Below are 25,980 nucleotides of genomic sequence, written 5' to 3'. Positions count from 1 at the left end.
TATTTGTTTAAAACTGTAAGAGTTGTTTTTGAATAAAGCAAACACCATTATTTTTTAGACTCTCAAGGAAAATGTGGGCCTCCTCCACCAATAGACAACGGAGACATTACCTCACTCCTGCAATCAGAATATCCTCCAGGATCGATTGTTGAGTACCAGTGTCAGGCCTACTATGAACTTCGGGGAAACAGAAACGTAGTATGTCAGAATGGAGAGTGGTCACAACCACCAAAATGCTTAGGTAAATGCTTTAAACTTCTCTTGGATCCTGGGATAAACCTTGTACACAGCATAATGTTTAACTGTTTATATTAGAGTTTTTATGGATTAAATAACAATCAGTTAATGCTTGCACACCAAGGATTAATCTCTGTATATAGAAATAAAGTTAGAAAATTTCATGTTCAAGCAACAGTGGCTCCTTTATGAAAGCTCTTCATATGATAACTGACATTATGAATCTTATAACATTTAATGATTACACTAAACAAAGTATCTCATCCTTATAACATTAATTTTTTAAATATGATGAAACCTACATTATACATTTTCTGTGTATTAGTTTGGAAAAGGTTTGAGGAAGAATTTTTGGACCAAAGTTCTTGAAACCCTGAAATTCTATTGAAAGTATTTGCATATTACTCAAAGGTTCATGCTTATTTTCTTTAATTTTAGAGGCATGTCTAATTTCAAAAGAAACAATGAGAAAACTTCACATACAGTTAAGATGGAAACACGAGAAAAAACTTTACTCTAAAACAGAGGATAATATTGAATTTATGTGTCTATATGGTTATCGTCAACTGACACCAAAACATACATTTTGAACAACTTGTCGGGAAGGAAAGGTGGTGTATCCTCGATGTGGATGAAACATTGACTAAATGCAGTTGTAAAACTGAAATATGTACATGTATTTGGATTTTTCCTTATTAATTCAATTCTGTTTCTTTTATCAAGTATTTTTTAACTCATCTTGAATCATAAATCAGATTTGTGTTAAATATTATGGGGACAATGTAATTGAGAGATGGGTCCAATGAATCACTTCTTAAAAGTACCTCATTAAACTTGGCAAATCAAAATGTTATGTGTCCTGTTCATGAAACATTTACAGCAAGAAATTAGATTTAATCGCTTCCATGCCTCCTTCCATCCATTAGTTTCCTAAACTTCTTAAAGCTTTCTCCATTACTTCTGAGGGTTTCTGAAACTCTGTTTTAGAAGACATGGGAAAAAAGTGTGGAAAGAAATGGAAAACACTCAAAACACTGATAATATCACTTATCAAACATATAAAAGCAAACTATGTCATACTTATTTCAGCAATTAAATATAAGTAGTTTATCTTACTTTTGCTCATCTATCAATAGATGAATACACCAAAAATGATGGAATACATAATATTTTCAATTCAGTTCTGTCATACAGTCGTGTCCGACTCTTTGCGACCCCATGCACTGCAGCACTCCAGGCCTCCCTGTCCATCAGCAACTCCCAGAGCTTATTCAAACTCATGTCCATTGAGTCAGTGATACCATCCAATCATTTCATCCTCTGTTGTCCCCTTCTCCTCCCTTCTTCAATCTTTCCTTGCATCAGGGTCGTTTCAAAGGAGTCAGCTCTTCACATCAGGTGGCCAATATATTGGAGTTTCAGCTTCAGCATCAGTCCTCCCAATGAACATTTGGGACTGATTTCCTTTGGGCTGGACTGGTTGGAACTCATAATATTTTACAAGATGGTTATCAAAGTACACATAATTCAAATAAAGAACAATGAGAATCATATTGCATAACTACTATAACATGACATATAAGTGATTAAAAAAATTTGAACATTAAATACACACACACAGAGATAAAGACACTCTGGTTTAAACACTGAATAAATTTTTATAGAAAAATATTGGCAAGAAATGTAAGAAACTATTTGGTATAGCTAGAGTTGAATTCACAGGTTAGATCAGATCAGTAGCTCAGTAATGTCCGATTCTTTGTGATCCCATGAAACGCAGCACACCAGGCCTCCCTGTCTATCACCAACTCCTGGAGTTCACTGAGACTCAAGTCTATCGAGTCAGTGATGTCATCCAGTCATCTCATCCTCTGTCGTCCCCTTCTCCTCTTGCCCCCAGTCCCTCCCATCATCAGAGTCTCTTCCAATGAGTCAACTCTTCGCATGAGGTGGCCAAAGTACTGGAGTTTCAGCTTCAGCATCCTTTCTTCCAAAGAAATCCCAGGGCTGATCTCCTTCAGAATGCACTGCTTGGATCTCCTTGCAGTCCAAGGGACTTGCAACAGTCTTTTCCAACACCACAGTTCAAAAGCATCAAGTCTTCGGTGCTCATCCTTCTTCACAGTCCAACTCTCACATCCATACATGACCACAGGAAAAACCATAGCCTTGACTACATGAACGTTTGTTGGCAAAGTAGTGTCTCTGCTTTTGAATATGCTATCTAGGTTGGTCATAACTTTCCTTCCAAGGAGTAAGCGTCTCTTAATTTCATGGCTGCAGTCACCATCTGCAGTGATTTTGGAGCCCAGATAAATAAAGTCTGACACTGTTTCCCCATCTATTTCCCATGAAGTGATGGGACCGGGTGCCATGATCTTCATTTTCTGAATGTTGAGCTTTAAGCCAACTTTTTCACTCTCCACTTTCACTTTCATCAAGAGGCTTTTTAGTTCCTCTTCACTTTCTGCCATAAGGGTAGTGTCATCTGCATATCTGAGCTGATTGATATTTCTCCCGGCAGTCTTGATTCCAGCTTGTGTTTCTTCCAGTCCAGCGTTTCTCATGATGTACTCTGCATTTAAGTTAAATAAACAGGGTGACAATATATAGCCGTGATGAACTCCTTTTCCTATTTGGAACCAGTCTGTTGTTCCATGTCCAGTTCTAACTGTTGCTTCCTGACCTGCATACAAATTTCTCAAGAGGCAGATCAGGTGGTCTGGTATTCCCATCTCTTTCAGAATTTTCCACAGTTTATTGTGATCCACACACTCAAAGGCTTTGGCATACTCAATATTCCAGGTAATAGATGTAAAAGGTGTTTCACTTCTTTTTACTTACATGAATTCTTGAATTTTTCTGTCTTCAGTGTATATCAACATTGAACCTTAAAATATTTTCTAAAAAAAATATCCAAAGTGACACAACGGGAGCTTTAGAGATCACAGGTCTAGTAACATTTTCCTCATTTTGCTGGTACAAAGCATTTTAGAAACATTTACCACCAGTCTGAAAGGTGATTTTTATGTTCATACACTTTAAACAGCATATTAAGCTTAAATCAGTTAACTATAAACATTTAAATTTCTAAATATCATAAAAATTTTATTATTAAAATAGATTTAAATAATCAAGCTACAATATTTAAGGTATTCTCTTATTACTTTGTACTACATCAGTTGACAGTCTTAGTCTAAGAAGCATGGCCATCACCTTTGGTGCTAATTGATGTAAATCTGAATTGCTGGTAACAGCTGTTTTTCTCACCCTTTAATGAAATAGCTTTGCTGTAAATAGTAACATTTTTGTAGATATTATTTCTCCAAATTTTTCAACTTGGTTGTAGAATCTATTTATGACCAAGGCTGCAAACAGTTATTTCACTGTTGTCTAGAAAATGGTGATTTTTAAAGATCAGTTCTATCGTTTTTCTGCATTTATTGTCATTCTGTGTAAAAATGAGTGTTAATTTACAGACTCTGTTCATAATCAACTTTCACCTAAAAAGTTTTAGCAAATCTTTAGAATAATTTGGTTTTAAATAATTTGTAGTTGACATATAGTTGATTTACAAGTTTCAGGTGTATAACACAGAGATCCACAATTTTTTATATATTATACTGTATTTAGAGTTATTGTAAAATATTGGTTATGCTTCCTGTGTTGCATGGTATGTCCTTGGAGATTCTTTATTTTATACATAATACCTCTTAATCAAATATGCCTATTGTTCCTCCCTGCTTCCTTCTCCCCACTGGCAACCATTGCTCATTATCTGTATCTGTGACTCTGTTGCTGTTGTGTTATATTCATTCATTTTTTAAAGTTTTAAAAAATATAAATGTATTTATTTTAATTGGAGGCTAATTACTTTACAACATTGTATTGGTTTTGCCATACATCAACATGAATTCACCACGGGTGTACCTGTGTTCCCCATCCTGAACCCCCTTCACACCTCCCTCCCTGTACCATCCCTCTAGGTCATCCAAGTGCACCAGCCCCAAGCATCCTGTATCCTGCATTGAAACTAGACTGGTGATTTGTTTCATATATGATATTATACATGTTTCAGCGCCATTCTCCCAAATCATCCCACCCTCTCCCTCTCTCACAGAGTCCAAAAGACTGTTCTATCCATCTGTGTTTCTTTTGTTGTCTCACATACAGGGTTATCGTTACTATCTTTCTAAATTCCATATATATGCATTAGTATACTGTATTGGTGTTTTTCTTTCTGGCTTACTTCACTCTGTATAATCGGCTCCAGTTTCACCCACCTCATTAGGAACTCATTCAAATGTATTCCTTTTAATGGCCAAGTAATACTCCATTGGCTATATGTACCACAGCTTTCTAACCCATTCAACTGCTGATGGGCATCTAGATTGCTTCCATGTCCTGGCTATTGTAAACAGTGCTGCGATGAACACTGGGGTACACGTGTCTCTTTCAAATAATTTTTTTCTAATTCCACATATAAGTGATATCATATGGTTCTTGTATTTCTCTGTATGACAAATTTCACAAAGAATAATACCTTCCAAGTCCAATCATGTTGTATAAGATGGCAAAAATTCATTCTTTTTTATAGTTACTTAGTGAATGAAGAGTGAGTCTAAGGAAGTAACCTGGACAGTAAGAACACAAAATATTTTTTCAGTTTCAGTGAAAGGTTATGATTTTCTAAGCTAAAAATGAGATGACTATGTGCTGTGCATGGATCATTACATGTAAATATGAGAATCGTGAACAAGTCTCAGACTTATTTTTTTATTTTAAAAACAAATTTTATTGGAGCATAGTTGATTTATAATGTGTAGTATCAGATGCATTGCAAAGTGAAAGATATACACTTTTTTTTTTTTTAGGTTCTTTTCCCATATAGGCTGTAACAGAGTATGGAGTAGAGTTTCCTGTCTTATATGGTAGGTCATTATTAGTCATCTATTTTATATATAGTAGTCTGTATATGTCAAACTTCTATTTTTTAAAATTAAAGAATTATGAACAGATCCTAAACACAGTCAGTTCTTTGAGAGAAGTGGCCTTATCCACATACTAAGATGCAAATGATAAATTATACAGCCCAAGTCTAATATCAAGAAGGAAATTTAGGTTTACACTAATGCCGTATGAGAAGTCAATCTTTTAAATCCATCAAGGATAATTAAGTCTAAGATCTTTTATTAACTATGAAAATATATTGAATAAAATAAAGTGGTTTCAGAATCACTCTTAAAAGTAATTATTTTTAATGGAGGAATTCACAAACACGAAATTAAAAACAAAACTCACAATACAATGTCCAAGGGGTTGATATCAAATTTGTATAAAAAGTGTAGTACACAGGTTGACAGAAAAATGCCTTGGTCATTTGAAAATTTTGATATTTGGTATTTGCAGTTATTCTATTAAAAATAGATTCCTTTTAGAGTTACATAATTTTTTAAGTTAAATGGGAGTAATAAAACAAAGAAATGTATTTTTACATCTGAAAAATAAAATCTGATTTTACTCAGGTAATTACATACAATAAGCTCACACTCTTTAAGCACACAGTTCAAGAAATTTTGACCAATGTATACAGTTGCATAAGAGTCGTCTAGACAAAATATAGGCTTCTGTGCATTCAGCCCTGTCTGCCTCTGTGCGACCCTATGGACTGTAGGCTGCCACGCTCCTGGGTTGATGGGACTCTCCAGGCAAGAAGGCTGCAGTGGGCTGCCATTTCCTCCTCCGGGTGATCTTCCCCACCCAGAGATCAAACCTATGCTCTTACATCTCCTGCAATGGCTGGCACGTTCTGTACCACTAGCACCATCTGTTCAATATCCCCGAAGAATCTTCTGCAGACAATCCTCTTCATCAAACCCTAACCCCTGAGAACCATTAATTTGGCTTCTGTGACTGTAGTTTTGCCTTTTCTGAAAAGAACAGCCACAACCTGGGAATAATCTAAGTGTCATTCAGCTGGTGGGTGGATAGACCTTTGTTCTTATCAGCCAACTCTGTTAGTCATATGGTTCACTACTAGAGGTAAAATTATTGAGACTTATTCCTCAGTTTCCGATATTAGTATATCATCATTTGAAATATTCAAATATATAATCTTCAAATATACATTTGAAATCTTCATTAAGTACAAATCTAACCGATTCATGGCCCAAATTAACACAGGACAGCACAGTAAATATATCAATACACATAAAGAGAATTGCAGTTAACTCTTTCTTGAAGAGCTATTAACTTTGGAAAGAAGATGGAGTGAGTCCTCCAGAATCTGCATTTTGAAATCAAACTTTCTAAAGTGATAGAATTGAGGTAGAACCTTTGGGTGGTGATTAGGATTAGATGAGGTCTTTGGCATGCAACACTTATACATGGGTTTGGGGACCCTGGAACACTAACAATAGCACTTGCTTCCTTTGCTACAATTTGTTCTTCTTTATTCCATGTTCTCTCTGAGAATGAGTAGAATACTCTTTGCTTCTTTGTAGCTTCTGGGAGTGGCCATTAGTCCTCACTGGTTTTTGGCTTGAAGCTGCATTAGTCTAACTGCTGCTTCTCTGGTCACAGAATATTTTCTCTGAGTGTCTTTGTCTTTACTTGTATTTTCTTCTTCTTAAAAGACATCAGTCATATTTCACTGAAGCCTACCAAAACAATCGCATCTTAACTTAATTACATCTGTTAGATACCTAATTCCAAATAAAGTAAGACTTTTAGGTCTTGGCTGTAAGGATTCTAAAAACTCTTGAGGACACTGTTTGACACATAACAGTGCACATTGCAGCCTCTCAGCTTCCTGTGTTTCCCAAGTGTCAAATATATTCACCCAATCCCAGCATCTCCCAAGGTTTCACCCTTTTCAGCATCAACTCTAAAGCCCAAATTTTATTAAATGTCCTCCAAATAAGTTATGGGTGAGACACAGTTTCTTGTCCATCCTTGGGTAAAGTTCCTGTTCATGTGTGACCCTATGAACCAGAAAACAAGGAATGTGTTTTCAATGTTAATGTATTAAAAATGTTAATACATACTTAGAATAGACATTACCATTCAAAAATGGAGAAAGAAAAATGAGTCTCAAATCCTAAACTCAAAACCCATGAGGAGAAATCTCATTAGATTCCAATTGAGAGAACACTTTTCTATGGAAAAAAATAAAAAAGCCCATGGGGGACAGCCCCAACTTTTCAACCCACCAGAGAAGTAAGCCTACTTTCTCAGCTGAAAGAATCCCTGTTATCAGAGCTCTATCTTTGGAGGCATTCCTCCTTTATGTGAATGATGCCTGTCCCTTTCATTCCCTGCTGAATACATTTCTGCTAGTACAAGGTTCTCAAAAACCTTGTCAGTCTCTTGTGCTTTAATACCTATAAGTTCTCAGCCATGTGGATAAAACACAGATCATCCCTGGATAACAGCATCTCTATTTCTGTCTTGTGCTGTGCCATGCTAAGTCTCTTCAGTCGTGTCCGACTCTCTGCGACCCCAGGGACTGTAGCCTGACCGGGTCCGCTGCCCATGGGGTTCTCTAAGCAACAATACTAGAGTGGGTTGTGATTTCCTTCCCCAGGGGATTTTCTCAACCCAGGAATCAAACGCCCATCTTTTAAGTCTCCTGCATTGTTATGCAGGTCTTTATGACTAGTTCCCCTGAGAAATTTCAAATTATCTCCTTTTTAATGACTTCTTAATGACTGATGATTCATTCTTCCATTTACAACTCATCTCATGTGTTTTATGAAGCAGCGAGAAGAAATTAGATGACTCTTTCATAATTGGGTTGGCAATCTCCTGATCTAAATATCCAAGTTCAACTTGAATATTTTGTATGGTGGTTAATTTTGTATCAACTTGGCCGGGTTATAGTACTCAGTAGCTTGGTCAAACCAGTTTGGCTGTTTCTCTGAAGACATCTTAAAGATATGATTAACATTTAATCACAGACTTTGAATAAAGTAAATTACCTTTCATAACATGGGTGTACTTCATCCATTCTGTTGAAAATTTTAAGAGAAAACACTGAGCTCCTTCCAGAAAAATGGGACTCTGCCTCTCAAGGCTTCCAAAGTAAAAACTGCAACACACAAATTTCCTGAATTTTCCAGGCTGCCACCTACCCTGCAGGTTTCAGACCTACCAGTCTTCACAATCACATGAGCAAGATCCTTAAAACAAATCTCAATCCATGTGTGTGTGTGTGTGTGTGTGTGTGTGTTTGTGTGTGTGTGTGTGTGTGCGCGCGCGTGTGTGTTAGGGGCCGGGGGGTTGGGAGTTTGGGAGCTCTGTATTTTCTGCTCACATTTGCTATGAATCTAAACCTTCTTTAAAATATAGAGTTCATTTTCTAATGGAGTAATTTGTAGAACTATGTGTGTGATTTCCTAATCCAGTCTCCACTATACTCTTCTTTATTTTAGTGTTAGGAAATCGCAGTATGTGTCTGGAGATATGACTTCCTAGTAAGGATTATGTTTCTATCTTCCCTTGAAGTTTGTATCCCCAGGAATGTTTAGTGGTAAGATAATTGCCTAAGAAGATATCAAATTAAGAAAAGCTAAGTTATAGTAACAACTGAATACTTATCTATATTACATTTCAAGATATTGTATAATTAATATGTGTGATCTTCACAAAGGGCCTTATTACTGGGTATGGTGGTGGTTTAATTGTTAAGTCATGTCTGACTCTTGGGACTCTATGGACTGTAGAATGCCAAGCTCTTCTGTCCATGGGATTCTCCAGGCAAGAATACTGGAGTGGGTTGCCATTTCCTTCTCCAGGAGATCTTCGCAACCCTCGAACTGAACCTGGATCTCCTGCGTTGCAGGCAGATTCTTTACTAATGAGCTATGAGGGAAGACCATAGAAAGGAAGCTCATATACTGAGTATATGATTGTAGATATTTCACAGATGAGATGGAAGCCACACAACTCATAGTATATCACTGAAGACCTCACATCTATCCCATTGTTATGACAAAACTTAAATTCTTATTAGTCTGTCTCTAAATACTGTGCCATTTAAAAAAATGTTATGCTACTTCTTAAATGCATGGGATATTTTATATAGAATTCTACACAATTTTATATAATCTTGCAATACATAAAAAGAAGTAGAAAAAAATGTGGAGGAGAAAGATGGGGAGGTTTCCAACTTCCCCACAAATACACCAAAAACTCATCAAGATATTGAACAATGCTTACAAAGCAGCATCTAAGAGACAGCAGAAGACCCCAGGCCTCCAGGGTGGCAAGTTAAGCTCACTGGAATGAGGCGGGGCAAAAGATCAGACATAAAAAGTGAAAAGAATAGCTGGAGAACTTCAGGATGGGAGATTGTGCCTGAGACTGAACCACTGAGGTGGGAGCATTGAGTCCAAGATCTGAGACTGTGAGAGAACTCTTAACTGCACCCACCCCCCATGGAAATTAAGGAAATTAATTACTGATAAAATCCACGAAGGCCTAGAACTGTAAACAGAGCCTGGTATCACTGGGCTGCCAACGGCATACTCTGCAGGACAACTTACCCAATCAACTGGCAAGACAAAAGCACAAAAACTATACCAGCCACAGGATTCACACAGACACTCCAAATTATACTGCCTCACACAGCCTTCTCCATAAGGAAAAAAACGGAAACAAAACAAACAATAAAACAACTCACTTCCTCCACTGTAACACAGGCTCAAGTCACCCCTAACAAGAAATCAACACAAACTACTGAAACAACCTTTCCTACTGAGAGCAAAAACCAAAAGGAAGAAGGGATACAATCCTAAAGTCTGGGAAAAGGAGACTTCAAATGGAGTAAGTTAGGAAAAAAAAAAAAAAAAGAAAAGACACAGAAATATTTGACAAATGAAGAAACAAGGTAGAAACTCACAAGACCAAATAAGCAAGGAGGAAATAAGAAAACTACCTGAAAAATAATTCAGAATAATGACAGAAAAGATGTTCCAAAGCCTCAAAAATAGGATGTAGAATATGCAAGAAACAATTAACACAATTAATACAATTACCAAGGACATAGAAGAAATAAAGAATAAATAAAGAATAAATAATGAATAGAGATGAATAACACATTCCTGAAATTAAAAATACTCTAGGAGGAACCAATAGTAGAGTAACTGAGGCAGAGAACAGATAAGTGAGCTAGAAGACAGAATGGCAGAAATAACTGCTAAAGAGAAAAATAAAGGAAAAAGAATGAGAACCTATGAAAGTATTAAACTCAACAGTGTTTGAGTTATAGGGGTCTCAGAAGAAGAACAGAAAAAGAAAGGCACTGAGAACATTTTTGAGGAGACTGTAGTTGAAAACTTTCTCAACATGGGATAGGAAATAGTCAATCAAGTCCAAGGAGCAGAGTCTAATACAAGATAAACCCTAGGAGAAACATGTTGAGACACATACTGATCAAGCTAACGTATTAAAAACAAAGATTAAAAGCACAAAGTATAAAACACAATATCAAAAACATCAAGGGAAAAGAAACAAGTAACATACAATGGAAAACCCATACAAGTAATCGCAGACCTTTCTGCAAGCCAGCAGAAACTCTGCAAGCCAGAAGGTATGTCAGGATATATTTAAAATACTGAAAGGAAAAAAAAATCTACCATCAGGCCTACTCTATCTAGTAGGGATCTCATTCAAAACTGATGGAGAAATCAAAAGCTCTACAGAAAAGAAAAATTGAAGAGAATTTAGGACCAGCAATCCAGCATTACAACAAATACTAAAGGGACTTATAAAAGTTGTAAAAAAAGAGAAAGGAAAGACCTACAAAAACAATTAAGAAAATGTCAATAGAAATATATATATCAATAATTACTTTAAAAGTAAATGAACTAAATTCTTCAACCAAAAGACATAGATTGGATGAATGGATACCAAAACAAGACCCATATATTTGTAGCCTACAAGAGACCCATTTCAGACCTAGAGACACATACAGGTTGAAAGCAAAAGGATGGAAAGTGATACCCATGCAAATGGAAATCAAAAGAACCCAGAGTTGCAATTCTCATTTCCGATATGATACACTTTAAAGTAAAGAATATTGCAAGAGATAAAAAAGGACTCTACAAAATGATCAACAGATCAGTCCGAAAAGAAGACATAACAACTGTAAATATCTATGCATCCAACATAGAAGCACCTCCTTGCATGAGGCAAATACTAACAAACATAAAAATGGAGCTCGAGAATAGCACAATAATAGTAGGTGGCTTTAATGTTTAACCTATTTAACCTAATAATAGGTGGTATAACATTGCTTATACCAATGGACAGAGCATGAAAAACAGAAATCAATAAGAAAATACAAACCTTAAATGAAACATTAGGCCATTTGGATTAATTGATATCTTCAGAACTTTCCATCCAAAAATGCAGAGTACACTTTCTTCTCAAGTGCACATGGAACATTCATTCTCCATGATAGACCACAGCTTGGGCCACAAATCATGCCTCAGGACATTGAAATCATACCAAGCAATTTATCTGACCAGAATGCTATGGGACTAGATATCAATTACAGGGAAAGAACTGCAAAAAACACAAAAACAAGGATAATAAGCAATACATTTCTAAATAATAAAGAGGTTACTGAAGGGATCAGAAGGGAAATCCAAAGATTCATAGAAAGAAATGACAACAAAAACACAATGACAGAAAACCTATGGGATGCAGCAAAGCAGTTCTAAGAGGGAAGTGTATAACAATACAATCCTACTTGAAGATACAAGAAAATTATAAAATAGACAACCTAACTCTACACCTAAATCAGCTGATAAAAGAACAACAGCAGCAACCACAAAAAGCCAGAAATAGTAAATGGAAATAAATTATAAGGATCAGAGCAGAAATAAATAAAAAAGAAGTGAAGGGAGGCAGTCCTAAGATGGCAGAGGAATAGGACGAGGAGACCATGTTCTCCCCCACAAATTCATTGAAAGAACATTTGAACGCTGAGCAAATTCCACAAAACAATTTCTGAATGCTGGCAGAGGACATCAGGCACCCAGAAAGGCAGCCCATTGTCTTTGAAAGGAGGTAGGAGAAAATATAATAGATAAAACAGAGGCAAAAGAGGTAGGGACTGAGATCTGTCCCAGGAAGGGAGTCGTAAAAAAGAGAGAAGTTTCCAAACACTAGGAAACACTCCCACTGAAGGGGCTGTAGTGAGTCTTGGAACCTCAGAGGGCAACATAACTAGGAGGAAAATAAATAAATTAATAAATAAAACCCACAAATTACCTGCCAATGGCAACTCTCAGTGGAGAAACAGCCCAGAGGCTCGATTCTGCCACTAGCAAGCAGGGGCTGGACAGGGAGGTGCGGGCTGCGTTGCTTAGAATAAGGCCTGGGCCTGAATGCCCTGAGGGCAATCTGAGGGGACTAAGGTTAGACAGCAACCCTGATGTGGGATAGACAGACACACACACACACACACACAGAGAGAGAGAGAGAGAGAGAGAGAGAGAGAGAGAGAGAGAGAACTATCCTCTGAAAAGCCCTAACCAAAGACTGCCAGGCCAGCTCACAGAACAAAGGACTGTGCAGAGTTAGCTGACTGTGGACCAGCCCATCTCCAGCCAGAGACAGGCAGGTGCAGGCAGCCAGAGCCAGAATGGGGCAATCGCGGCTCCAGAGAGGCATCATCTACCAAACTGCAAGCAGGCTTTTTTGCTAACCAAGACTACTTGGGATTCTGGAGGATCGACATATGCCGGGAGGGCTGGAGCCAGAGATCAGCTCCCCAGAAGAGACACCCGGCACACCTGAGAAGGCATCCATTGTACACTCAGAAAACCAAGCGGCTGGGATGGAGGAGGCGATAAGACGCACCCCCTGCCTGGGGGTGACTGCACTCGCCAAGCACCTGGTCACCTGAGCTGGTCAGACCTAGGAAGGGCATCAAACACAGGCCCAAATAAGTCTGCGCCTTTGAGGAGTACCCGAGAATCTGCACCTGAGAAACTTAAACCTGGGAAATGTATGAAACCCAGGGCCCGCCTCGGATAGTTCCAGGCAGAGCAACATAGAGCCTGAGAAGTGTAGAATGAAAGCACACACGCGGTGAGCAGGAGCAAACCCAGGGCAGCAGAAACACTTTGAGCACTTCCCACACACGCCAGTGATACTTGTTTGCAGTCTTGCTCCCTCCCAACAGCACGACTGAACAAGTGAGCCTGAAAAAGTGACCACCATCGCCCCCTTGTGTCAGGGCAGAAATTAGATGCTGAAGAGACCAGAAACATAAGAAACTAAAATAAACAGAGGGAACCACTTTGGAAGTGACAGGTGCAACAGATTAAAACCCTGTAGTTAGCACCGACTACATAGGAAGGGGCCTATAGATCTTGAGAAGAAGTATAAGCCGGATCAAGGAACTATCTGAAAATGAATTGATACTACACTGTCCACAATAGCTCAGAGAAATTCCTAGATATATTTTTACTATTATCACTTTTTAATTTTTTAATTTTAAAGTCCTCCATTACTCCTTTAATTTTCATTTGTATACCCTACTATTTTTATAACCCTGCAAAAAAAAGACCATATTTTTAAAGCAAACTTCATATATATATTTTATAATTTTATGACTTTGGTTTGTTTTTTTAATAACATATTTTTGAGAATCTAACACCTACTCTAGGTTTTTAATCTTTACTTTTTGGTATTTGTTATCAATTTTGTACCTTTAAGAACCCAATAGTCAGTACCCATTTTTACTTGGGAGTGAGATTACTGGCTTGACTGCTCTCTCCCCCTTTGGACTCTCCTTTTTCTCCACCAGGTCACCTCTATCTCCTCCCTCCACCTTATCTTCTCTACCCAACTCTGTGAATCTCCTTGTGTGTTCCAGGCTGTGGAGAACACTTAGGGAACTGATTACTGGCTGGATCTGTCTCTCTCCTTTTGATTCCCCATTTTCTCCTCCTGGCCACATCAGTCTTCTTCCTCCCTCTTGTCTTCACTGTGTAATTCCATGAACATCTCTGAGTGGTCCAGACTGTGGAGAGCATATAGGGAAGTGATTACTGGCTAGCTTTCTCTCTCCCCTTTTGATTCCCCCTCTTCTCCTGATCATCTCTATTTCCCTCCTCCCTAGTCTCTTCTACATGTAACTCTGTGAACCTCTCTTGGTGTCCCTCACTGTGGAGAAACTTTTCATCATTAATCTAGAGTATTATCATTGGTGCTGTATAGATGGAGAAGTCTTGAGGCTACCGTAAGAATAAGACTGAAACCCAGAGTCAGGAGGCTTAAGTCCAAATCCTGAGAACACCAGAGAGCTCCTGACTCCAGGGAACATTAATCAATAACAGCTCACCAAAAGGCTCCGTACCTACAATGAAACCAAGCACTACCCAATAGCCAGCAAGAACCAGAGCAAGACATACCATGCAAATTCTCCAGCAACACAAGAACATAGTCCTGAGCTTCAATATACAGGCTGCCCAATGTCACACCAAACCCACTGACATCTCAAAACTCACTACTGGACACTTCATTGCACTCCAGAGAGAAGAAATCCAGCTCCACCTATCGGAACACCGACACAAGCTTCCCTAACCAGGAAACCTTGACAAGCTACCCATCCAATCCCACCCACAGTGAGGAACCTCCACAATAAAGAGGAACCACATACTGCCAGAGTACGGAAAGGCCACCCCAAACACCGCAATATAAACAAGATGAAAAGGCAGAGAAATACACAGAAGGTAAAGGAACAGGATAAATGCCCACCAAACCAAACAAAAGAAGAAGAGATAGGGAATGTACCTGAGAAAGAATTCAGAATAATGATAGTGAAAATGATCCAAAATCTTGAAAACAAAATGGAGTTACAGATAAATAGACTGGAGACAAGGATTGAGAAGATGCAAGAAATAAAGACCTCAAAGAAATAAAAAAGAGTCACTACATAATGAATAATGCAATAAATGAGATCACAAACACCCTGGAGGGAACCAACAGTAGAATAGCAGATGCAGAAGAAAGCATTAGTGAGGTAAAAGATAGAATGGTATAAATAAATCAATCAGAAAGGAAAAAAGGAAAAGAAAAGAAAAGAAATGAGGACAACCTCAGAGACTTCTGGGACAATGTTATAAAAACCCCAGCAATCGAATCATAGTCTTCCCATAAGAAGAGTACAAAAAGAAAGACAGTGAAAAAATTCTTGAGGAGATAATAATTGAACACTTCCCTTAATGGGGAAGGAAATAGTCACCCAGTTCAAGAACGCAGTGAGTCCCAAACAGGATAAACCCAAGACGAAACACCCCAAGATACATATTAATTGAATTAACAAAGATCAAACACAAAGAACAAATATTAAAAGCAGCAAGGAAAAAACAACAAATAACACACAAGCGGATTCCCATAAGGATAACAGCTGATCTTTCAATGGAAATTCCTTAGGCCCGAAGGGAATGGCAGGACATACTTAGAGTGATGAAAGAGAAAAACCTGCAAACCAGATCAGTGTACCCAGCAAGCTGCTGCTGCTGCTGCTGCTAAGTCGCTTCAGTCGTGTCTGACTCCTAGCGACCCCATGGACTGCAGCCCACCAGGCTCCTCAGTCCATGGGAGTTTACAGGCAAGAGTACTGGAGTGGGGTGCCATTGCCTTCTCTGTTCCCAGTAAGGATCTCATTCAAGTATGAAGGAGAAATCAAAAGCTTTACAGACAAGTAAAAGCTGAGAGAATTCAGCACCATCAAATCAGCTCCCCAAAAATTCTAAAGGATCTTCTGTAGACAGGAAACACAGAAAGAGTGTATAAACTCGAACCCAAAACAATAAAGTGAATGGCAACGGGATCATACTTATCAATAATTACCTTAAATGTGAATGGGTTGAAAGCCCCAACCAAAAGACAAAGACTGGTTGAATGGATAAAAAACAAGACCACTATATATGCTGTATTCAAGAGCCTTATTTCAAAACAAGGAAACATACAGACTGAAAGTGAAGGGCAGGGAAAGATATTTCATGCAAAAGGAGACCAAAAGAAAGGAGGAGTAGCAATACTCATGTCAGATAAAATAGACTTTAATGTAAAGGCTGTGAAAAGAGACAAAGAAGGGCACTACATAATGATCAAAGTATCACTCCAAGAAGAAGATATAACAATTATAAATATATATGCACCCAACATAGGATCACTGCAATATGTAAGGAAATGCTAACAGAGTATGAAAGGGGAAATTAACAATAACACAATAATAGTGGGAGACTTTAACACCCCTCTCACACCTATGGATAGATCAACTAAACAGAAAATTAACAAGGAAACACAAAGTTTAAATGATACAATAGTCCAGTTAGACCTAATTGATATCTATAGCACATTTCACCCCAAAACAATGAATTTCACCTGTTTCTCAATGCACATGGAACCTTTTGCAGGATACATCACATCTGGCCTTGGTAAATTCAAAAAAAATTGAAATCATGCCAAGCATCTTTTCTGACCACAATGCAGTAAGATTAGATGTCAATTACAGGGGGGTGGGGGGAACTATTAAAAATACATTGCCTTCAGAGAAGTCAATGGCACCCCACTCCAGTACTCTTGCCTGGAAAATCCATGGATGGAGGAGCCTGGTAGGCTGCAGTCTATGGGGTCGCTAGGAGTCGGACATGACTGAGCAACTTCACTTTCACTTTTTACTTTCATGCATTGGAGAAGGAAATGGCAACCCACTCCAGTATTCTTGCCTGGAGAATCCCAGGGACAGAGGAGCCTAATGGGCTGCAATCTATGGGGTCACCCAGAATTGCACATGACTGAAGCAACTTAGCAGCAATGGGGGGGGGGGGATCGACTAACAACACAAATATATGGAAGCTAAACAACTTAGATTTGCATCAGCAGACAAATGGATAAGAGAGTTGTGGTACATATACACAAAGGAATATTACTCAGCCATGAAAATGAATACGTTTGAATCAGTTCTAATGAGGTGGATGAAACTGGAGCCTATTATTCAGAATGAAGTAAGCCAGAAAGAACAACACCAATACAGTATACTAACACATATATATATATATATACAATTTAAAAAGCTGGTAACAATAAGCCTATATGTAAGACAGCAAAAGAGACACAGATATTAGAACAGTCTTTTGGACTCTGTGAGAGAGGGGCAGGGTGGGATGATTTGGGAGAATGGCATTGAAACATGTATATTATCATTTGTGAAATGGATCACCAGTCCAGGTTCAATGCATGAGACAGGGCACTCGGGGCTGGTGCACTTGTATAACCCAGAGGAATGGGATGGGGAGGGAGGTGGGAGGGGGGTTCAGGATGGGGAACACATGTATACCCATGGCAGGTCCATGTCAATGTATGGCAAAACCACTACAATATTGTAAGGTAATTAGCCCCCAATTAAAATATATAAATTTATATTACAAAAAGAAAAAGAAGTGAAGGAAATAATAGTAAAGACTGATAACTAAAAGCTGGTTCTTTGAGAAGATAAAGAACATTGACAAACTATTAGCCAAGCTCATCAAGAAAAAAAGGATGAAAATCAAATCAACAGAATTAGGAATGAGAAAGGAGCAGTTACAACATACAATGCAGAAATAAAAAAGATCAAGGAGACTAATATAAACAACTCTATGCTAAGAAAATAAACAACCTAAAGAAAATGGACAGATTTTTAGAAAAGTTCTACCTCCTTCAATTCAAGACTGAACCAGGAAGAAATAGAAATTATGAACAAGGCAATTAGAAACACTGAAGGTGAAACTGTGATCAAATATCTCCCCCAAGACAAAAGCCCAAGGCCAGATGGTTTCACAGGTGAATTCCATATAACATTAAGACAAGAGCTAACACCTATCCTTCCAAAGTCTTCCTAAAACTTGCAGAGGAAAACATTCCTCTATATTCCTCTATTGTGGCATTCTACGCGGCCACAATCACACTGATGGCAAAACCAGACACTAATATCACACACACACACACACACACACAAATTACAGGTCAATATCACTGATAACATAGGTACAAAAATCCTCCACACAATTATAGCAAACAGAATTCAAGAACACAATAAAAACATCATACACCATGATCAAGTTGAGTTTATTCCAGGGTGCAAGGATTCTTGGATATATGCAAGTCAATTAATATGATACACCATTTTAACAAATTGAAAGCTAAAACCATATGGTAATTTCAATAGATGCAGAAAAAAGCTTTCAACACAATTGAGCACCCATTTATGATTAAAGGGCATATACAACAAGCACACAGTAAACATTCTCAATGGTGAGACACTGAAAGCATTCCCTATAAGATCAGGAACAAGAAAAGGGTGCCTACTCATGCCACTAATATTTAACATAGTTTGGAATTCCTAGCTGCAGCAATCAGAGAAGAGAAAGAAATAAAAGAAATCCAGATTGGAAAGGAAGATGTAAAACTCCTACTATGTGCAAATGACATGATACTGTACATAGAAAACCATAAAGATACTATCAATAAATTGCTAGAAATTATCAGTGAATTTAGTAAAGTCACAGATTATAAAATCAATACACAAAAAATCACTTATACACCTATAGAATAACACAGAAAAATCAGAAAGAGAAATTAAGATATCAATCCCATTTACCATTGCAACAAAATGAATAAAATACCTTGGAATGAGCCTGCCTATGGAGAGAAAAGAACTATATACAGAAAATATGAGAAATGGATGAAAGACGACATAAAGAGATGGAGGGATATTCCATGCTCCTGGGTTGGAAGAAGAAATATGGTGAAATAGCAATCTAGAGATTGAAAGCAATATCAAATTATCAGTGACATTTTTCACAGAACTAGAACAAAAAATTTCACAATTTATATGGAGACACAGAAGACCCCAAAAGCCAAAGTAATTTTAAGAAAGAAGAATAGACATTATCAGAGAAATGCAAATCAAAACTACAATGAGGGACCATCACACACCAGTCTGAAAGGCTGCTATCCAAAAGTCTACAAGCAATAAATGCTGGAGAGGGTGTGGAGAAAATGGAACTTTTTTACATTGTTGGTGGAAATGCAACTAGTATAGCCACTATGGAGAACAGTGTGGAGATTCCTTAAAAAAAACTGAAAATAGATCTGCCATATGACCCAGCAATCCCACTGCTGGGCATACACACTGAGGAAAGCAGAATTGAAAGAGACAGGTGTACTCCAATGTTCATCGCAGCACTGTTTATAATAGCCAGATCATGAAAGCAAGCAAGATGTCCATTGGCAGATGAGTGGATGAGAAATTTGTGGTAGATATACACAATGGAATATTACTCAGCTATTAAAAAGACTGCATTTGAATCAGTTCTAATGAGGCGGATGAAACTGGAGCCTATTATACAGAGTGAAGTAAGTCAGAAAGGAAAACACCAATACAGTATACTAACCCATATATATGGAATTTAGAAACATCGTAATGATTATCCCATGTGCAAGACAGCAAAAGAGACACAGATGTATAGAACAGTCTTTTGGACTCTGTGGGAGAAGGTGAGGGTGGGATGATCTGAGAGAATATATTGAAACATGTATATTATCATAGGTGAAACAGATCATCAGTCCAGGTTTGATGCATGAGACAGGGTGTTCAGGGCTGGTGCACTGGGATGACAGAGAGGGATGGGCAGGGAGGGGGGATGGGGGTTCAGGATGGAGAACACATGTAAACCCATGGCTCATTAATGTCAACGTATAACAAAAAACCACTACAAAATTGTAAAGTAATTAGCCTCCAATTAAAATAAATGAATTTTTTTAAAAAAATGGAGAGTAGAGCTGGAGGAATCAATTTATGTGATTTCAGCCTATAGGACAAAGCTATAGTCATCCAGAGAGCATGGCACTGGCAAAAAAAACAGAAGTATAGAACAACGGAACAAGATAGAAAGGCGAGAGAGAAACCCATGCATCCATGGGCACCTGGTCTCTGAAAAAGGAGGCACGAATATATAATGGGGAAAATATAGTCTCCCCAATAACTGATGCTGGAAGAACTGAACAACTATGTGCAGAAGAATGAAATTCAAAGATTTCATAACACTATATACAAAGATAAACACAAAATGGGTAAAAACTAAATGTTTTCAATTTAAGGCCAGACACTGTAAAACTCTTAGAAGAACACGTAGTCAGAATAGTGTATGACATAAATCACAGCATGATCTTTCATGACTTACCTGCTAAAATAACAGAAATAAAACCAAAAATAAATAAGTGGTACCTAATTAAACTTATAAGATTTTTCACAGCAAAGGAATCTATAAACAAAGTGAAAAGACAACCCTCAGGATGGAACAAAGTAATAGCAAAGGAAACAATTGCTGAATTATTAATTTCCAAAATATGGAAGCAGCTCATACAACTCAATAGCAGAAAAATAAACAAGCCCAGCAGAAAGTGGGCAAAAGACCTAAGCAGACACTTCGCCAAAGAAGACCTATAGATGGCTAATAAATCCATGAACAGCACTCATTATTAGAGACATGCCAATCGAAGCTACTATGAGATATCACCTCATACTAGACCAAATGGCTGTAATCAAAAAATTCATAAAGAAGAAGTGTTGAAGAGGGTCTGGAGAAAGGGAACCTTTCTGCACTTCTGGTGGGAATGTACATTGATACAGCCACTATGGAAGATAGTATGGACATTCCTTATAATAAAACTAGGAAAAAAAACAACCTACGACCTAGCAATACCACTACTAGGCATATACCCTGGAGAAATCAAAACAAAAAAAGACACCTGTACTGTTCATTGTAGCATTCTATACGATAGACATGCATGCAAACAACCTAGATATCTGTCGACAGTTTAATAGACAAAGAAGCTATAGTACATATATACAATGGAATACTACTCAGTCATATAAAGGAGTGCATTTTGAGTCAGTTCTGATGAGGTGGATGAACCTAGAGCCTATTATACAGAGTGAAGTAAGTCAGAAAGAGAAAAATGTATATTGTATATTAATGTATTTATAAGCATGGTACTGATGAACCTGTTCACAGAGCAGCAATGGAGATACCGACATAGAGAACAGGCTTATGGACAAGGGTCGGGGAGAAGAGGGAGAGGGTGAGATGAATGGTGAGAGTAGCATGGATGCATATACACTAACATATGTAAAGAGATACCAACGGGAATTTGCTGTATGACTCAGGGCAACACAAACCAGGGCTCTGTGTTGTAGGCCCATAACCTAGATGGGGTGGGAGTGGATAAGAGATGGCAGGGAGATTCATGAGGGAGGGGATATATGTACAACTATGGTTAATTCATGTTGATGTATGACAGATTCAAACCAATATTGTAATGCAATCATGAATCAATTAAAACAAAGAAATATTTTAAAAAAAGAAAAGAAGCTGGAAATTCTCCCCTAAAACTTTAAGATGTGGCACAGTTCAGTTACTTATACAAGGTCAGGTTTCAGGTTTGCTGTTGGTCAATCACTAACCAGTGTCTGACTCTGTGACCCCATGGACTGTAGCACGCCAGCCTCCTCTGTCCTCTACTGTCTGTTGAAGTGTTTCATGTCCATTGAGTCTATGATGCTATCTAACCCATTTCATCCTCTGCCGCCCCATTCTTTTGCCTTCAATCTTTCTCAGCATTGGGGTCTTTTCTAATGAGTCAGCTCTTTGCATCAGGTGGCCAGAGTATCGGAGCTTCAGCATCACTCCTTCCAATGAATATTCAGGATTGATTTCCTTTAGGATTGACTGGTTTGATCTTACACTTCAAAGACTCTCAAGAGTTTTCTTCAGCACTGCAATTCAAAGGCATCATTTCCTCAGTGCTCAACTTTCTTTATGGTGCAACTCTCAGATCCATACATGACTACTGGAAAAACCATAGCCTTGTCTTAATGGGCCTTTGTCAGGAATCTGATGTCTCTGCTTTCAGTACACTGTCTTGATGACTGCAGCCATAAAAATAAACCATGTTTGCTCCATTAAAGCAAGTTACAACAAACCTAAGCAGGTTTCAAGTTAGTAAATGGTACTAAGGAAGGACAGGGAAGCCTGGTATGCTGCAGTCCATGGGGTTGCAAAGAGTCAGACACAACTCAGTGACTGAACAACAACAACAACAACAACATATGAAGAAAACAGTGGGAGGGAAAACAAGAAGCTTAATTGAAACTGCAAAATTGACTTTGTGAAATTGAATATTTTCACTTACCACATTTAGCTGTAAGTTTATTCCCAGTGAGGACAAGACTATTTGTTATCCCAACTGAAATATGCTATTCAAGTAGTTTGATGATTTTTTCTGTCATGATGTGTCTGTTTTTTCCCCGTCAGTTCAGTTCAGTTCAGTTCAGTCGCTCAGTCATGTCTGACTCTTTGTGACCCCATGAATTGCAGTACATCAGACCTCCCTGTCCATCACCAACTCCGGGAGTTCACTCAAACTCACGTCCATCGAGTCAGTGATGCCATCCAGCCATCTTGTCCTCTGTAGTCCCCTTCTCTTCCTGCTCCCAATCCCTCCCAGCATCAGAGTCTTTTCCAATGTCAACTCTTTGCATGAGGTAGCCAAAGTACTGGAGTTTCAGCTTTAGCATGATTCCTTCTAAAGAAATCCCAGGGCTGATCTTCACAATGGACTGGTTGGATCTCCTTGCAGTCCAAGGGACTTGCAAGAGTCTTTTCCAACACCACAGTTCAAAAGCATCAATTCTTCGGTGCTCATCCTTCTTCACAGTCCAACTCTCACATCCATACATGACCACAGGAAAAACCATAGCCATGACTAGATGGATGTTGTTGGCAAAGTAATGTCTCTGCTTTTCAATGTACTATCTAGGTTGGTCATAACTTTCCTTCCAAGGAGTAAGTGTCTTTAATTTCATTTCTGCGGTGACCATCTGCAGTGATTTTGGAGCCCCCCAAAATAAGGTCTGACACTGTTTCCACTGTTTCCCCATCTATTGCCCATGAAGTGATGGGTCCAGATGCCATGATCTTCGTTTTCTGAATGTTGAGCTTTAAGCCAACTTTTTCACTCTCCTCTTTCACTTTCATCAAGAGGCTTTTTAGTTCCTCTTCACTTTCTGCCATAAGGGTGGTGTCATCTGCATATCTGAGGTGACTGATATTTCTCCTGGCAATCTTGATTCCAGCTTGTGTTCTTCCAGCCCAGTGTTTCTCATAATGTTCTCTTCATATAAGTTAAATAAGCAGGGTGACAATATACAGCCTTGACGAATTCCTTTTCCTGTTTGGAACCAGTCTGTTCCATGTCCAGTTTTTCTCCATACCTCCAAGCAATTCTCCAACACAAGCTTAGTGTCCTATAATTTAGTACATACTAATATCATCTATCTGAAACATTTTCAGATCCCAGAGGTTAAGGGCTCAGTCCCACAACATGCCACCCTCCCCACTTCAGAAGCTGATGACAAATCCATGTGACCCTGCACTTCTGGTTTAATCATTAAGATTGGATGTAGCTACAACTTTGTCTTCAGGTTCAGTTTTTGCTAGTGTGGCTCATGGAACTCAAAAGAAATTCATTGGATTAACTCACGACAGCCAAATGGAAGGGAGGCCCAGGGCAAGTTGTGCTAGAAGTTAATAGAAAGCAGCAGGAACCTATTAAGTGCAGAGCTTCCATGCTCTCCAGGGCTCCACACTGCCAGTTCCTCTAAGCTATGAGTCCTTCAGGTTCTCAGAACCAAGGCATCACTACATGGGCATAAATTATTTATTTATTCACCATTTCTAACTGATGAAACCTCTAGGCTCTTGCCCTTTGCTGGACATCAGGAGGGGAGGATGGTTGTTTCAACCATCTAGTCATATGGTTGGTTTCTGGGGCAACTAGCCTCCATCATTAGAAGATTTCCAAAAGTCACTGTGTTAACATAGCAAAAGACATATAGGAAATTCCAAGAGTTTCTAGAGTTCTGTACCCAAAAAGGGGACAAACACCAAGTATATTTTTTTATTGAAAATTACAACATTGCAAACCTTAACATGTTGGAAATTTGTTGGGATGATAAGATATTGGCACTGTATTGTATCAATGGCTATAAAATGATTGAACAGAAAAAAATTCTATTTAACTTTGCAAGAACTTGATTTCTTGTATTTCTTTTTTTAACCAAGTATTAGTAGTAGGTTGTGTTGATTATAATTTTGTCTGCAGTTGTTAAGATGTGCAATGACTAATAACATTCTTTTTCCAGGCTTACAATTTCTTATTCTGCCAAAGTGCAAGGTTTAGGTCATAGTATAAGGTCTTTTCACCAGAAAAATGGATATTTCCCTTTCCTGGAAGTGGAAAGTAACTATCTTTTATCTTAAGCCTCTTATGTCATTGAACTGTCAGGCACAGAGACTGTTATGAACACAGCCTGGGGACATTGAACTCAGCCACCAAACGGTCATTGTCCATTGCCACATGATGTGGGCAGGAAACTAGATTTGGATAAGGATATTCTCTGAGGTTTCTCCTTTGTACTTTTCCATGTTCCTATAAAGGTTAATAGAAGACAGCAGGAACTGATTAAGTGTGAGATCCCTCTTGATTCTGACCACTTGGAAATGAAATTTAGGTTAACCCCACAAGGAAAGGGACATGGACTTTTTCATTGCTGGCTGAAGACAAGGCAGATATATTATCAAGTGTAGAAAAACAAATTTATAATTTCAACAGAGTCTACTTTCAAGTCTGATTTGAGGATTGCTTCATCGTTCTTTCTAGTTTGAGTCTCATAAATACACTTGTAAATTTTTAACTACATTTTCCTCTTTGCCCTTACGGTTTAAAAGAAAAATCATTCCCTTTTTCAAAATACAAGACACCTGTGTGGAGTTGTGACTAGATTAAAGAAGGTAGTAATGTCACCAAATATAAATATGATGACTCTTGGAAGTTTTAACTTCAGTCTGTAGAATGAGAACAAAGGAATCTTCATTTTAGGAGACAGATTTAATATTGTGTAGAAGCATCATTGTTGTTATTGCGGTGGACAATGGTGAATTACACTGTTCATGTACTGGTGTTGCCAAGTACTGCATCCACCTTCTACACACTGCTATGCCATCTTAGAGGTTAGCGCTTATAAACTATGTTTACACTCTTTTGGTTTGCAGCTTTTCCCTTTTTGCCCATAGAAATTAGAGTGGGAAATCAGAAACAAGAAGATTTCTCCAGCTCTACTAGTGAGACAGTGCCCAGTGTAGTTAGAGACAGAGATCTGGTGAGAGATCTCCACGTGGAGATCTGGTGATCCAGAGGGAAAATCCTGTTTGATTCCTGCTAACCTGTTCCTCTTCTTCTCTAGACCCAGAACTAACTGCAAAACCGTTATCTCCAACAACAGAGGGGTGGTTCCAAGCTGAAGGTAGATCCAGGAGGAGTAGAACCTCATGTTTCTGGATCGAACACAATTTTCCCAACCTGGTAAGTTTATATTGTGATTTGGACTTTTTGCATTGAGCAATGTCCTTTGTTCCTCTGTGTGCTTGGTCGTGAGCTTATTCCCTCAGCCCTCTCAGACACCTTGCAACCTCATGGACAGTAACCCACCAGGCTCCTCTGACCATGGAATTCTTCAGGCAAGAGTACTGCAGTGAATTGCTATGCCCTCCTCCAGGGGATCTTCCTGAGCCAGGGATCCAACCTGTATCTCCTGTGTCTCCTGCATTGCAG

The 25,980-nt window shown here is 38.4% G+C and overlaps 1 protein-coding gene across 1 annotated transcript in view; it reads left to right on the top strand.

The window, feature by feature from the left end:
- The window catches only part of LOC129654238 (complement factor H-like), a 65,914-nt gene extending 40,290 nt beyond the window's left edge, over positions 1–25,624 (top strand). The window contains 3 exon segments of the mRNA XM_055583755.1: positions 59–241; positions 25,422–25,528; positions 25,613–25,624. Coding sequence (XP_055439730.1) covers positions 59–241; positions 25,422–25,528; positions 25,613–25,624 — 302 coding nt within the window.
- Positions 25,625–25,980: the final 356 nt, after the last annotated feature.

This window comes from Bubalus kerabau, chromosome 5 (assembly GCF_029407905.1).
Source record: "Bubalus kerabau isolate K-KA32 ecotype Philippines breed swamp buffalo chromosome 5, PCC_UOA_SB_1v2, whole genome shotgun sequence".
NCBI lineage: Eukaryota > Metazoa > Chordata > Mammalia > Artiodactyla > Bovidae > Bubalus > Bubalus kerabau.
The sequence above is the reverse complement of the archived record's forward strand: the minus strand, read 5'-3'. Positions and strand labels throughout refer to the sequence as shown.